General features: G+C 47.2%; 1 protein-coding gene across 1 annotated transcript; it reads right to left on the bottom strand.

The window, feature by feature from the left end:
- Nucleotides 1-706: 706 nt before the first annotated feature.
- Nucleotides 707-1,919, bottom strand: LOC138190593 (proteoglycan 4-like). The gene is made up of 2 exons (XM_069134340.1): nt 1,451-1,919; nt 707-1,326 (listed from the first exon to the last, which is right to left on the bottom strand). The coding sequence occupies exons 1-2, from the start codon at nt 1,917-1,919 to the stop codon at nt 707-709; spliced, it is 1,089 nt and encodes a 362-aa protein (XP_068990441.1).
- Nucleotides 1,920-12,708: the final 10,789 nt, after the last annotated feature.

Here is a 12,708-nt window from a genome sequence, read left to right as displayed (position 1 = left end):
GGGAACAATTAGAGACGGGGCGAGAAAGTCGGGGCCGATAGAATAGGTAAAACTTGGTGTGTATATTTGTGAAGGGGTGGGGTACATGTGTTGCGATCGGGGGGGAGGTGAGGTAGAAAGGGTTGGTATTGCGAGGGGTGGAGCAGATCGGCTGTAGAATGCAGGCTAACCTGGTGTCGTCGGCGTGTGCGGGTAATGGTGTACGTGTAACTGTGTAAGTGTCGGTGTCTCTCTCGTTTTCTTTCTCTCTCGCTCTCTCTCTCTCTCGCCCTCTTCGCTTCTCGTGGATTTCTTTCCTTTTTACTTGTTACTACTTCGCAGGCCGTGGTCGTACTGCTCGCTGGCGCTCGGCTCCGCCGAGCGTCGGTGGGCTTCGGTTACTTTCGGGTGTTTCCCGACGGGACGGGACTCACCCGTTCGGCTCTTCCCTGCGGGTTTGGGGTTTGTTGTGACTTGCACTCTAGGTGCAACGTCACAACTCCCCCCTCCACACGCGGGGCGAGGCCTATAGGGTGAGCCGGCTTCGGTGGCGGGTTTTGTGGTCATTTCGTCTGTGTTTTCTGTGGTCGTCTGCTCCGATCTGTCGGGGTTAGGGGATGTGGGTCGGGTTGTATTTGCGGGGTGTGCGTTGGGTGTGGGGTTGTTGGTTGTCTTATATCTACTTATTCTATTCTTATATTATTTTGTACTAAGTCGGGTGTTTTTCTTAATCTATTTGTACTTCAATTTTTGGTTTTGGTTCGGTGGCTCTCGTCGGTGTGGGTCTTGGTGAGTTTTTGCGTTGTTCCTTGTTCCTTGTGGCTCGTGGTTGCTTCTCCTCTCTTTTTTTTGGGTTGTGTTCTGTTTCTTTGGCCTCCGTCTGTCGTTGCTCGTCCGTCGGTTTGGTGTTGTCAGTGTATTTAGTGTTTTCTGTTTTGTCTTTTTTTTTTTTTTTTTTTTTATCGTACGAGTCGTATTGCGTCCCGTGTGGTGTGTGTGGTTGGTTGGGGTGTTTGTGTATGTTCGTCCGTGTCGGTGAGTGAGGTGGTGTCGGTGTTATTGTCTGTGTCGTCGTCCGTCGTTTGTGTCTGTGGCGTGGTTGTGTGTGTTGTTTGGATGTGTATAACTGTCTCTGCGGTGGAGGTGGTGGAGTCTGTGTCGGTGTCGGTGTCTGGTGTGTTTGAGGGTTGTGTTTTGTGTGGTGCTGTTTGATGTGTGGTGTGTGGTTGGTGTGTGGAGGTGCTGACTTCTGTCTCGTCTGTGTTTGTATGTTGTTGTCGTCGGTCTCGTCAGTCGTAGTGTCATCAGGGCCGGTATTCTTGGTTGTGTGTTTTCCATGTTGTCTTTCTGTGGGGTGAATACACATGTTAGTTTATTTTCAAGATGTGTTATCGGGCGTGGTTCTTTTATTGCTTATTTGATTATGTATATAATTTTAGGTCTTCTATGTGACATTTTCCTATATTTTTACCGCTTTCTGTTGTCAACTCGTATATTGTGGGTGATATTTTCTTAGTGATTATGTATGGGCCTATGAATTTTTTACTTAGCTTTGCTGCCGTTCTTTCTGGCCCGGATGAGAGTGTATGGTTCTTTTTCAGTACTCTGTCTCCTTCCTTGAATTGAATGTCTCGTCTTCGTAGGTTGTAGTAGTGTGCTTGTTTTTCGTTTGCTTCTATTAAGTGCCTCTGTACTTCGTCTCTAAGTGTTTGTAGTCGTCTCAGGTGATCTGTCCATCTGTCTATGTCTTGTAATTCTATTTCGTCGTCGTTCTCTAATTGATTTCTTGGACATTGTGTAGGATTTAATTCCCTTCCTAGGTTCAAAAAGGCTGGTGTGTGTTTAGTTGATGTGTGTGTACATGTATTGATTGCGAATTGTAAGTCTTGTAAGTGTATGTCCCATTCTGTGTGGTCGTTGTTTACGTAGGCTTGGATCATTGTTTTAGCGGTTCTGTTGACTCGTTCTACGGGGTTGGCTTGTGCGTGGTATGGGGGGATTGTTGCGTGTCTTATATTGAATTTTTGTGTCAGTTCGCGTATGAGTTTGTTTATGTATGGTGTGCCGTTATCTGTTGGTAGTATGCGTGGTGTACCCCATCGTGATATTACGTGTGAGTGGAATGTCTGTTCTACTGTTTTTGCGTTTGCTTTGCGTATCGGTATAATTTCCACCCATTTGGTGTATAGGTCTTCGAACACTATGATGTATTGGTTTTTTTGCTTTGATAGTGGGAGTGGGCCCATGATGTCTGAGGCTACTACTGTCCACGGTTCCTCAATTATTCTAGTACCCATTAGCCCTGCCGGTCGCGCTTGTATTGTTTTTATTCTTTGGCATGTGTCACATTTTTTTATGTAGTTTACTGTGTCTCTGTACATCCCTGGCCAATAATATTCTTTGGCTACTCTTTGGTATGTCTTTTCGATCCCTAAGTGGCCTGCTTGTGTTACGTCGTGATTTTCGTGTAGTATGTGTGTTATTTTGTCTTTGGGTATTACTAGTTTCCATGGGTTTGTGTCTGGTAGGAGGTTTGAGTGTAGGGGGTTAGGGCGGTGGAAGTATAGTTGATTGTTTCTGATTCGCCATGATTCGTTTTTTTCTGGGCGTGTTTGTACTTGTGTTTTCTTGTATGTGTACCATTTGTCTGTCGTGTCTTCTATTGTTTCTATGTGTTCTTCGTCTTCGTGTCGTCTTGAAAGTGCGTCTGGTACGTCGTGCATTGTACCTTTTCGGTGTGTAATGTCAAAGTCGTATTCTAATAGTTCTAGTGCCCATCGTGCAAGTCGGCCTGTGGGGTTTTTTAATTCTCTAAGCCACTTCAGTGCGTGGTGATCTGTAATAACTTTAAAATGGTATCCTTCCACGTATGGTCTGAATTTTTTTATGGACCAGAGTACCGCCAAACATTCTCTCTCAGTGGTGGAGTATTTACGTTCTGCCTCGCTTAGGGCACGGCTAGCGTATGCTACTACATGCTCTTCGTCATCGAGAGATGCTCTATTAACTTGGAACCCGCCGATGACCAAATGAGTTCAAAATTTGCTCAACATATTGTGCTCGTTTTGTGCTGTTTTGTACCGCAAAAAAAAAGTTTTGTACTATTAGTATTCTCAAAATATGCAAGAAATTAGGAGCGGGTTCCAACTTAATGTTAAGTTAGAACCCGCAAGGTTGGAAGACACTCAACATTATGTACTTGTTTTGTGCTATTTTGTGCCACCCAAACAACGTTTTGTACCCTCGTCATTACCGAGATATATGCCTCCGACGAGGTATGCAAACGGCCCAACGAGTTCGGGTGGTACGGAACTTGAAGCATTCGTTTTGTGCTATTTTGTGCCACCCAAATGACGTTTTGTACCCTCGTCATTAACGAGATATATGCCTCCGACGAGGTATGCAAACGGCCCAACGAGTTCGGGTGGTACGGAACTTGAGGCATTTGTTTTGTGCTACTTTGTGCCTCCCAAATAACGTTTTGTACCCTCGTCATTACCGAGATATATGCCTCCGACGAGGTATGCAAACGGCCCAACGAGTTCGGGTGGTACGGAACTTGAGGCATTCGTTTTGTTCTACTTTGTGCCACCCAAATAACGCTTTGTATCCTCGTCATTAGCGAGACATATGATGTAATTACTTCACGCCAATGCATAAACGGAGCCCGCAGACCTGTATGAATTGTTTCATTTTTCTTCGGGTATGTGTCGCAAAGATCAAGCTTTGTGCTAAAAAAGGCGGAAAAAGACGAAAAGAGGCGAGATGTCAACCCCCAGAATCGAACTGTCACAACTCAGAAAGACCTCGTTTCTTCAAAACTGCCATAAATATATCCACCATCAAATGAAACCGACCAATGAATACCGCAGATTGATCATGACAATGTCTGTTGATGGTAATATGATGATATAATGTATAATGATGAATGTTGCCAACCATATTTTGTTCACTCGATAAATCTGAGTTTAGGCCTCTACACCGACGGCAAGGTAATGGTTATCGTAGAGGTTTTTTTTTGTTTTTACTTGAATTTTTTTTGTTTTTTTTTTGTTTTTTTTTGCAATTTAAAATTTTTTTTTATTTTTTTTATGTATTTTTTCAATTAGTTTTTCATCATTTTTTTATTATTATTTTCTCTGATCATTTTTTATTACTGTTTTTTTTCTAATCTGTTTTTCAATCTTTTTTATTATTTATTTTAATTATAATTTTTTTTTTTAAGTTCCGAATTTTCCCAAAATTATATTCATTTTTTTTTTACGGTATCGTAATTTTTTTAAGATATTTTTTTTTCTTGCAACAAAAATGTACTTTCAGTTTGTGTCCTTTAGAAAATATTTTTTTAGTATTCTATATGTAATATAATGTGGAAGATGATACGTACTTTACCTGATCAATTCAGTCGGTACATGTATATGTATGTATAATGTTGAATACGAGGTCGAATACTGATAATATTAATATAGTTGAAATAATAATAATATTAAAATACAGTGAATCTGTTACCTTTTATGGTGTTGAGTTTTTTGCAGTTCGATTTCTCTCGAACTCTTACATCTATTACTTTATGCTCACCATCGGGTCTGTGTGCATTTTTCATGTTATTGTTTGTACGTTGTCGCATTTATTTCGGTACGTTGTATTGTGCATAACATATTTATTGACTCATAACTCATAAATATCGTAGACGTTTTTTTTCATTTTAATTTTATTTTTTTACTTTTTTGCAATTTCTTCAATATTTGAGAAAATTATTATAAATAAATATGCATATAAAAATAAAAATTATAACCGATCACAAAAATACAAATTCCAATTCCGACATGAAAAAACTAAAAAAGTGCGAAAAAAATAGTAAATATAGAGATCCCATTATCGTGCGGTGCTCAAAAATCATGTTTCAAGTCGTAGAATTGGTGTGAATTTTTTCAGATTTTTGAAAATGGCATTTTCGAAATAGGTTTTTCGATTTTTTTTCAATTTCACTGGTGGTTGGAAAAATCTGAAAATAATTCTAAGACCGTTTTTGGTCGGTAACAACGTCATACTAAAAAATGATCAAAATCGAAGGGGTGAGGTACATGGAGTGCAAAGTTGACGTGGAATGTCCCACATATAAGTTACTGAAATTGAATAAAATGTATGTTTGAATTAAATATTCTTGTTAAATGATCGTTTTATTCATCGAAATGTTGTTTAAATGAATGATTTATGTCTATTGTCGTTCGGAAATTGGCAAATTCTCAATTGTTAGTAATATGCATTATTTATATGTCATAATCCCTCCCTTATTTGGGTAGTTCAATAATCATTTAATTCGAAAAAGTATGTTTTTAATCATTTCCTGTAGATATTTTTAGGATAGATAGTATTTCTTGGCGCTTTGAATATTTCGAAGTCGAAGGTGTTTATATTATTTTGTAGATAAAGGCTGCTGGGCTAGGCGTTCGACCGTAGGGGTATGCCTTTTTCTCCGTGCAGTTTTCTAACACATGGCCTCCAGAACATTCCTGTAACCACTCGAAAAGCAATAAAATTTTAGAAACTGTAGCAGTTTTTTCAGAGAAAAGAACTCTATTATTCTCCAAAGAATATTATTCGTATCTTCAAACCTTATTATTAGGGCTAGCGTATATTCGAAGCGATATAATTATTCAAGCTTATACTTCAAAAAATTGTTGTAGGTAACCATATCAAATATATGAAAGCAATTACTACTGTATTTACTTCGAACATTCGCTTAAAAATGCGACGTAACACGTACATACATTGTAACAGCTGATCCTCTCTCTCTCTCTCTCTCTCTCTCGACTTTATCGCCTTTGCTGACCACGCGTGGCGCTACGGTTGTACTCGAGTATTATTAGTTCGTATCTAGCTGCTTGGCGGAGGCGCCCCACTGCGCATACGTGTGAGTCAGTTCGTCCGCACGTTTCTCTTCGTAAGGTGTCGTAGCCCGAGCAGTAGAGGTATTCGGCGAATGATATTTGCTGTCACGAGTATCTCTGTGTCCAATACGCAGCGATCTTTTTGTGCAATGCTTTCGGGTTTGATAGCCCACAGGGTTCTCAGAAAAAACAGATTACAGTTTCACGAGACGGATCTACGCGTATATGTATATGTATAACTATATAATCATATACATTGTGACGTGGATTTTTCTGCACCTCGGTTACTCGGAGCAAATAACCGGGAACTTACCGCGTGCACAATAATTTGGCGTCCGGCGAGGTATCCTTGATCTGAAACAATGTCGCGAAGTTTGTTGGGCGCCTGGCGTGATCAACACGCCTCGAAGTCGATAATACGACACACCGCGATCATATGCTCGGTAGCTCAGTACCGCGGAGAGGGGAGGGGTAAATTTTTGGGTCGAGAGAATTGCAACACAAGTACGCCAACGCGTGAGGTGGCTAAATTTCTATAAAATTCCAATGGTATATTTTTCATCAGCGATAATACAAAAGCAAAAAGAAATAAAAATAATAAAAGAAATAAAAAGAATGATAATACGACCACGCAAGCCGTCCTTCGCGATTCCAAATACAATGTTACGTTTATCTAAACTAAATAAGAAAGGTAGAAATACTCCAAATAAAAAAAAAATAAAAATAAAAAATACTAACCAAAAAAAAAGGTGAATAATCTAGGAGACCTCTACGGCCTACGTGCGCTAGTCGCCGTCTTAACAATACCCTACTTCATAAAAACCAAAAACAAAATCGGACTCGATGCGCTGCCCGCGAACGTCCTTTACCAAATGGCGCTGATCGCCAACTTAATACTAACTGATAATGCAAACAAAAAAAAAGAGAAGAAGAAAAAAAAAATTAATATTAAATAACCAAATTGATGCGAGGCTCGTCGCGACACCCGCGATCCTCCTCTAAAAACGCATACTCTTATCAGCACGCACCCGAGCTTCACTTCCTCGGCGACGGCGGGACGCAGTCGCGAATTCGAATGTTCCCGTGACTGCTCGCGACCTACACGAGAATCGAGGATGTGCCGGATGACGTGAAATGACCCCGTGTAACGGACTTCGGTCACACTCAAACTCGAGACGATAACGTCTCGGCTCAACCCGTGGCTCGACTCGATTTTCTTGATTCCCCGAAATTAACGTTACTCTCTTACGCGCAACTCAGGCTACGGTCACCAAGCAAAAGAATCGGCAAACGAATTTCGAGTACTTTTCGACACGCAAAATTAAAAAAAAAGACAACGACTACCCGTTATCGGATCAGCCTTTACTCAATTACCCTCGAAATTCGATCGCGAGAATGTTAACAACGCTGACCGCTCCACATCCACTGTACAAATTGGCCGACTCCCTCGTGACGGCTCATCCTTCTTCCTCGCAACGAACAACAAAAAAAAAAACAATTTCTCAACGGGCACCAAGTAACTCTACGCAAAAGAAAAGAACGACTGTCTCGTCTCCTCGCCAGAACTAGAGTGATCTAGGATGGTCGCAACGCCGATCTCGTCGCGCTAATTTTTCGTGACGTCATCACCCTAAGAATGCGCAACAATCGATCGGTCATCGATTTTGGGGATTGCGCAACTTGCCGCGCACCTGTCGTCTCTACGCGGCGCAGAACTTAAGGCTAGATCGCGATGTCGTCTCCCGCGCAGCTGTACGTAGTCCTGGGGTTGAGCGGGGTGGTGCTCCCTCGTCGCTAGCTGGTGCCTCGCGGTTGCCTTGGTTGGGCGTAAGCGGGGTGAGCGGGGAGGCTGCGGCGCGCCGGCCGCCAGCGGGAATCGCGTCCGCCTTGGATTCCCTCGCTGCAGGGATCTGCGTTGCCTCCCCCTCCGCAGCCTCGGTGTCCTTCCCGCGAGATCGTCGTGGTTTCGCCTTGCCTCGAAAGATGTTCGGTGTCGGAGTTGGTCACTGGAGGGTAGCCGGTGCACTCGAAAAAAGAAAATAAAAACAAAAGCCTGAAATATCTGGGTCGCAATGTTCTATTTCGTCCCTGTCGAAGCTCGGGTGCGTGACTCCAGTTCTGGCGCTCTCTGAGATTATTCCGCGACTCGATTTTCTAGACCCTGATTCCGGGATCTCGCCCAGGGTTCAGGGAGTCTCTTGTAACGGGCAGGCCTAGCCGAACTGCCACGTTACAACTCCCCCCCCCCTAAACGGATCGTGGGGTGCCAGAGCGCCAGCGCTGCATCCCGCGAGCCGAACTTCGCGAGGTGACCGCAAGCTCGAAGTACTCACACGCTATTGCGCGGTACTCACCGAGAATCCCCTCCCAAGAGGACGATAAAACAACAAAAAAAAAGCAAACAAAAAAAATTTTCTCCCGTGTGGCCAGATGCCCACTCCCGTGTCCTCTGGGATTCTTCGCGAGTTCGACTGATCCCCTTCCTCACGCCATGGTTGTCTAGGGGAGCTTTCCACTTCGCCACTGGATCTGAAATTTTTCTCAAAACCCGCCACCTGGGATCTACGAAAGAAAGCGGACGCCATTTATAGTCGATGACTAAGAGTTTATTATATAAAAAAAAAAGAAAGAAAGATTACAAGGAGAAAAAGAAAAAAAAAAAAAAAAATCTGGTGGCGGTTGGCCTAGCCACGCCGCCCCGGCCGGCCTCTATCCCGGCCCCGGCCGGTTGCGGATGCCACGACCCGCCGGCGGAGCATCTCGACCTCCTCGCTATTGTCCTCTTCACCCCTCGCAACGGGGGGGTCCTGGAAGGATCCTCTCGCGACTTGGGGTTGGGGTACGACTCCCCTCGCAACGGGGGTATGGGGGGTGGCTTCCCTCGCTATCGGGAACGTTGGGGCTGCCCTGGAGGAATACCCCGGGGGGGGGGAAAATCTCCCTCGCCATTAAGGAGGGAAGGCTGGCTGCTGGCCCGGTCCCCTCACGAACGCCCCCCCTACTGGGGCGGCTCGCCTGGTCGTGGCAGGCGGGGCACCTCGTCTTCGGGTACCCGGGCCATCCACACCGTCTGCAGAATAGCCCGAGTACCCAAGGGCAGTCATGGTATGGATGGTAACCCCGCCAGCAATTCCAGCAGCCGCCCGCTGGCAGCCACTGTCGCCACTCGGGGCCTGCTGGGGCGGCTCTCCCCCAGCTGATGGTCGCCGGGGGGAGAGGGACCTTCGCCAGGACTAGAAGGTCCCTTATTGCCCGGACGTCGTCCTCCGTCCTCGCGATCCTTCCGTCAACTAAGGGGAAGAGTCAGTCAGGATCATAGTTATCGTCTGTTACCCCTTTCCTCTCCCCGAGAAGCCTAATTCCCCCTCACGGTTCTTCCCCGTTTCTATGCGCACTTGCCTCAGACTCCACGTACCGCTTCAAATCCTTGATGTGGTGTCGACCGCGACCCCCTCCTTCGCTATCCTCTAATTCGTAGACGACGGGCGAGATTACCTGCGCAACGCGAAATGGACCGGCAAACTTGGGGGCTAGCTTCGCAGCGACCTGTTGGGTGGCCGAGGACAGAACTCGGTTTCTCTTCCATACCCACTCCCCTACTTCGAAACGGATATCCCGGTGCCCTTGGTTATAATAGCGTGCCTGTCGCTCGTGGGCTTCCTCGAGATGTTTCGTCACTAGGTCACGCAGCTCACCTAATTTCACCATTCGGTCCCCCCATACTTCGGGACGGGGAACGGGGATTTCCGCGGGACCTTCCGCGAGTCGTCGCAACTGCATCCGTGGTTTGGGATCGCGACCCAAGTTTAAAAACGCGGGACTGACTCTTAGTGAGCTATGCACAGCGGTATTATACGCGAATTGAAATTCGTGAAGGTGCACATCCCAATCCCGGTGATCTGCCTCGATGTAGGCCACGATCATGGTTTTTAATACGCGATTCACCCTCTCCACGGGGTTAGCTTGCGCGTGGTACGGCGGTACTTTCGCGTGGGTAATATGGTACGCAGCGCACAGTTCGTCGACGGCCTTATTCGCGAATTCCGTGCCGTTATCCGTCAGGAGCACCTCCGGGGTACCCCATCGGGACAGCACGAGATCTTCCAGCGCGGCAAGAATGTTTTTCGCGTTTGACTTCCGCAACGGCGCTACCTCCACCCACCGGGTAAATAAATCTTCAAAAACCAACAAATATTCGAACCCGGCGCGACTTCGGGGAAAGGGACCCATGACGTCCGCCGCAACCACAGTCCAGGGCGTGTCGACGACCCGTCGACCCATAAGGCCCGCTGGTGGCACCTGCTGTACCTTGCACTCCTGGCAACGCTCGCACGCTCGGACCATCAAAACTATATCGCGATACATTCCGGGCCAGTAGTAGTCGGCCCTCGCTCGCGCGTAGGTCTTTTCGACGCCAAGATGCCCTGCCTGGAAGTCCTCGTGGACTTCCGCAAAAATCCGCGATCGCTGCTCCCTCGGGAGCACCAATTTCCACGGCGCCAAGTCCGCTAGTATTGGCTCGACTAAGGGGTCCGCCCGGAAATGGTATAGACGCCCATCGACTACCGACCAAGTTCGGAACTTGTGTGGGTAGTCCAGGACGTCCTTTACGCGATGCTGGTACCAGGGATCGACGACGACTTCCCAGACGGCCTTACGCTCCGCCCCTGGTCTACCGTCCCCAGCCACGTCGAGGGCGGCTAGCTGCTCCGTCCCCTCGTTTTCGCCCTCGTACATCCGCGATAGTGCATCGGGCACATGGTGCATCGCCCCCTTTCGATGTTTAATCTCGCAATCATACTCGAGTAAGTCGAGCGCCCACCCAGCTAACCGACCCGTCGGATTCCGCAATTCCCGCAACCATTTTAGGCTCGCGTGGTCGGTTATCACCGTGAAGTGATAGCCTTCCAGGTATGCTCTAAACTTTTTGACGGCCCAAATCACCGCGAGGCATTCCTGTTCGGTCGTGGAATATTTACGTTCCGCGTCCGACATGGTCCGACTCGCGTACGCGATCACACGTTCAACTCCGCCAATAGTCTGTGTCAAGACTGCGCCAATGCCAAAGCTACTCGCATCGGTCTGCACTACGAACTCGTGCTCAAAATCGGGACACGTTAGAACCGGAGCCGACGTTAGCGCGGCTTTTATGCGTTTGAACGCCGCTTCCTGTTCGCTACCCCAGTCCCATCTCTTATCCTTACGCAATAGCCGGGTAAGGGGTTCCGCCACACTCGCGAACTCGGGGATGAATTTTCGATACCACGACGCCATACCCAAAAATCGCCGCAATTGCCGTAGGTTTTTCGGTGCGGGATACGCTAGAATAAATTCCACCTTGTCGGCACCGACTTGTAGGCCGTCCTGGTTCACCTTGAACCCGAGATACCGGACTTCGCTACGACAAAACTCACACTTTTCCGGGTTGATGGTGAGCCCGGCCAACATTATCCGCTCGATCACGCGAGATAGCCATTTTAAGTGCGAACGAAAATCGGTGGTCACTACAATAATGTCGTCGAGATACGCGAAGGCATGCGGCTCCATCTCGGGAGTAATTAATTTGTCGATTAACCGCTGAAAGGTGGCCGGGGCTCCGGTAAGCCCGTATGGCATCCGCACAAACTGGAATAATCCGCGACCTGGGACCGTAAACGCCGTTATTTCGCGACTCTCGCGTGTCAAGGGAATCTGGTGGTAAGCTTGACTCAAGTCTATAGTCGAGATGTATTTGGCCGACCGCAATTTATCCAATATCCCGTTCATAAACGGGATCGGGTACGCATCCTTTTTCGAAACGCTATTCACTTTTCTAAAGTCCAAACAGAACCGATATTTCCCGTTTGGTTTCTTGACCATCACGATTGGCGTCGACCACGAACTTTGGGAGGGTTCGATCACTCCATCCGCGAGCATACGGTCTACCTCCTCGTTAATAGCCTCCTGCACTTTCGGGGATACGAGATAGTACCGCTGCTTGATCGGGGCGCTTCCCTGCACGTCTATTTCGTGCTCCGCGAGATGAGTGAGACCCAAGTCTCCCGAGACTTTCGGTAATTCTTTCGCTAAGAATTCCTGTAATTCGCGATTCTCGGCATCCCCTAGCTCTACGATACCGCTACAACTTGACACCTCGGTAACGGGGATCGGGCGACCCTCCTCAAATTTTCCCTCGTATTCCGGAATATTCGCGATTCTCCATGATTCGCGCGCGCCGTCAATTGAAAGGCCAAATTTTCGCACGAAATCCATGCCCAGAACGCAATCTCCAACTAAGGTGGGGATAATCCGCAACGAAAACTTATGCGCGACACCCAGCAACGTTATCGGCAGCTCTACTTCTCCGGTTATTGACTCTACCGATCCATTCGCCAATACGACACTCGAACAGCTGGGTGATTTTACCGGTCGCCCGTACTCTAACGCAATTTGGTGTCCGATCGTACCGAGAAATGTTCGCGATGAGCCGGTGTCTAACAACGCACTGACCCATGTGCCCCCGATACACACCCGCAAAAACCAGCGTTGACCGAACTCCATGGTCTGCATCGGAAAGCACGTCGCGATTTCCCCCTCGACGCCACGCAAGGCCGTGGTGTCTTCCACTCGGGGCGCCGCGCCGACACTTAGCGGGGCTGCCCTCCCTGGTTTCCCGAACACCGCGGACAATCCGTCGAATAGACGTCGTCGTATCCGCAATAGTAGCAAAAGATTCGCAAGGGGTCTGGACAGCGGCTAAATCGGTGACCGGGACGATGACAATTCATACATAACTTTTCGTCCCACACCTTGTCGCCACGAAATTGTTCGGCCCGGGACACGCCAGGGGCCGGCTGGT

The sequence above is a fragment of the Neodiprion pinetum genome, chromosome 3 (genome assembly GCF_021155775.2).
Source record: "Neodiprion pinetum isolate iyNeoPine1 chromosome 3, iyNeoPine1.2, whole genome shotgun sequence".
NCBI lineage: Eukaryota > Metazoa > Arthropoda > Insecta > Hymenoptera > Diprionidae > Neodiprion > Neodiprion pinetum.
Note: the sequence above shows the minus strand (reverse complement) of the source record. Positions and strands in the feature narration are given on the sequence as shown.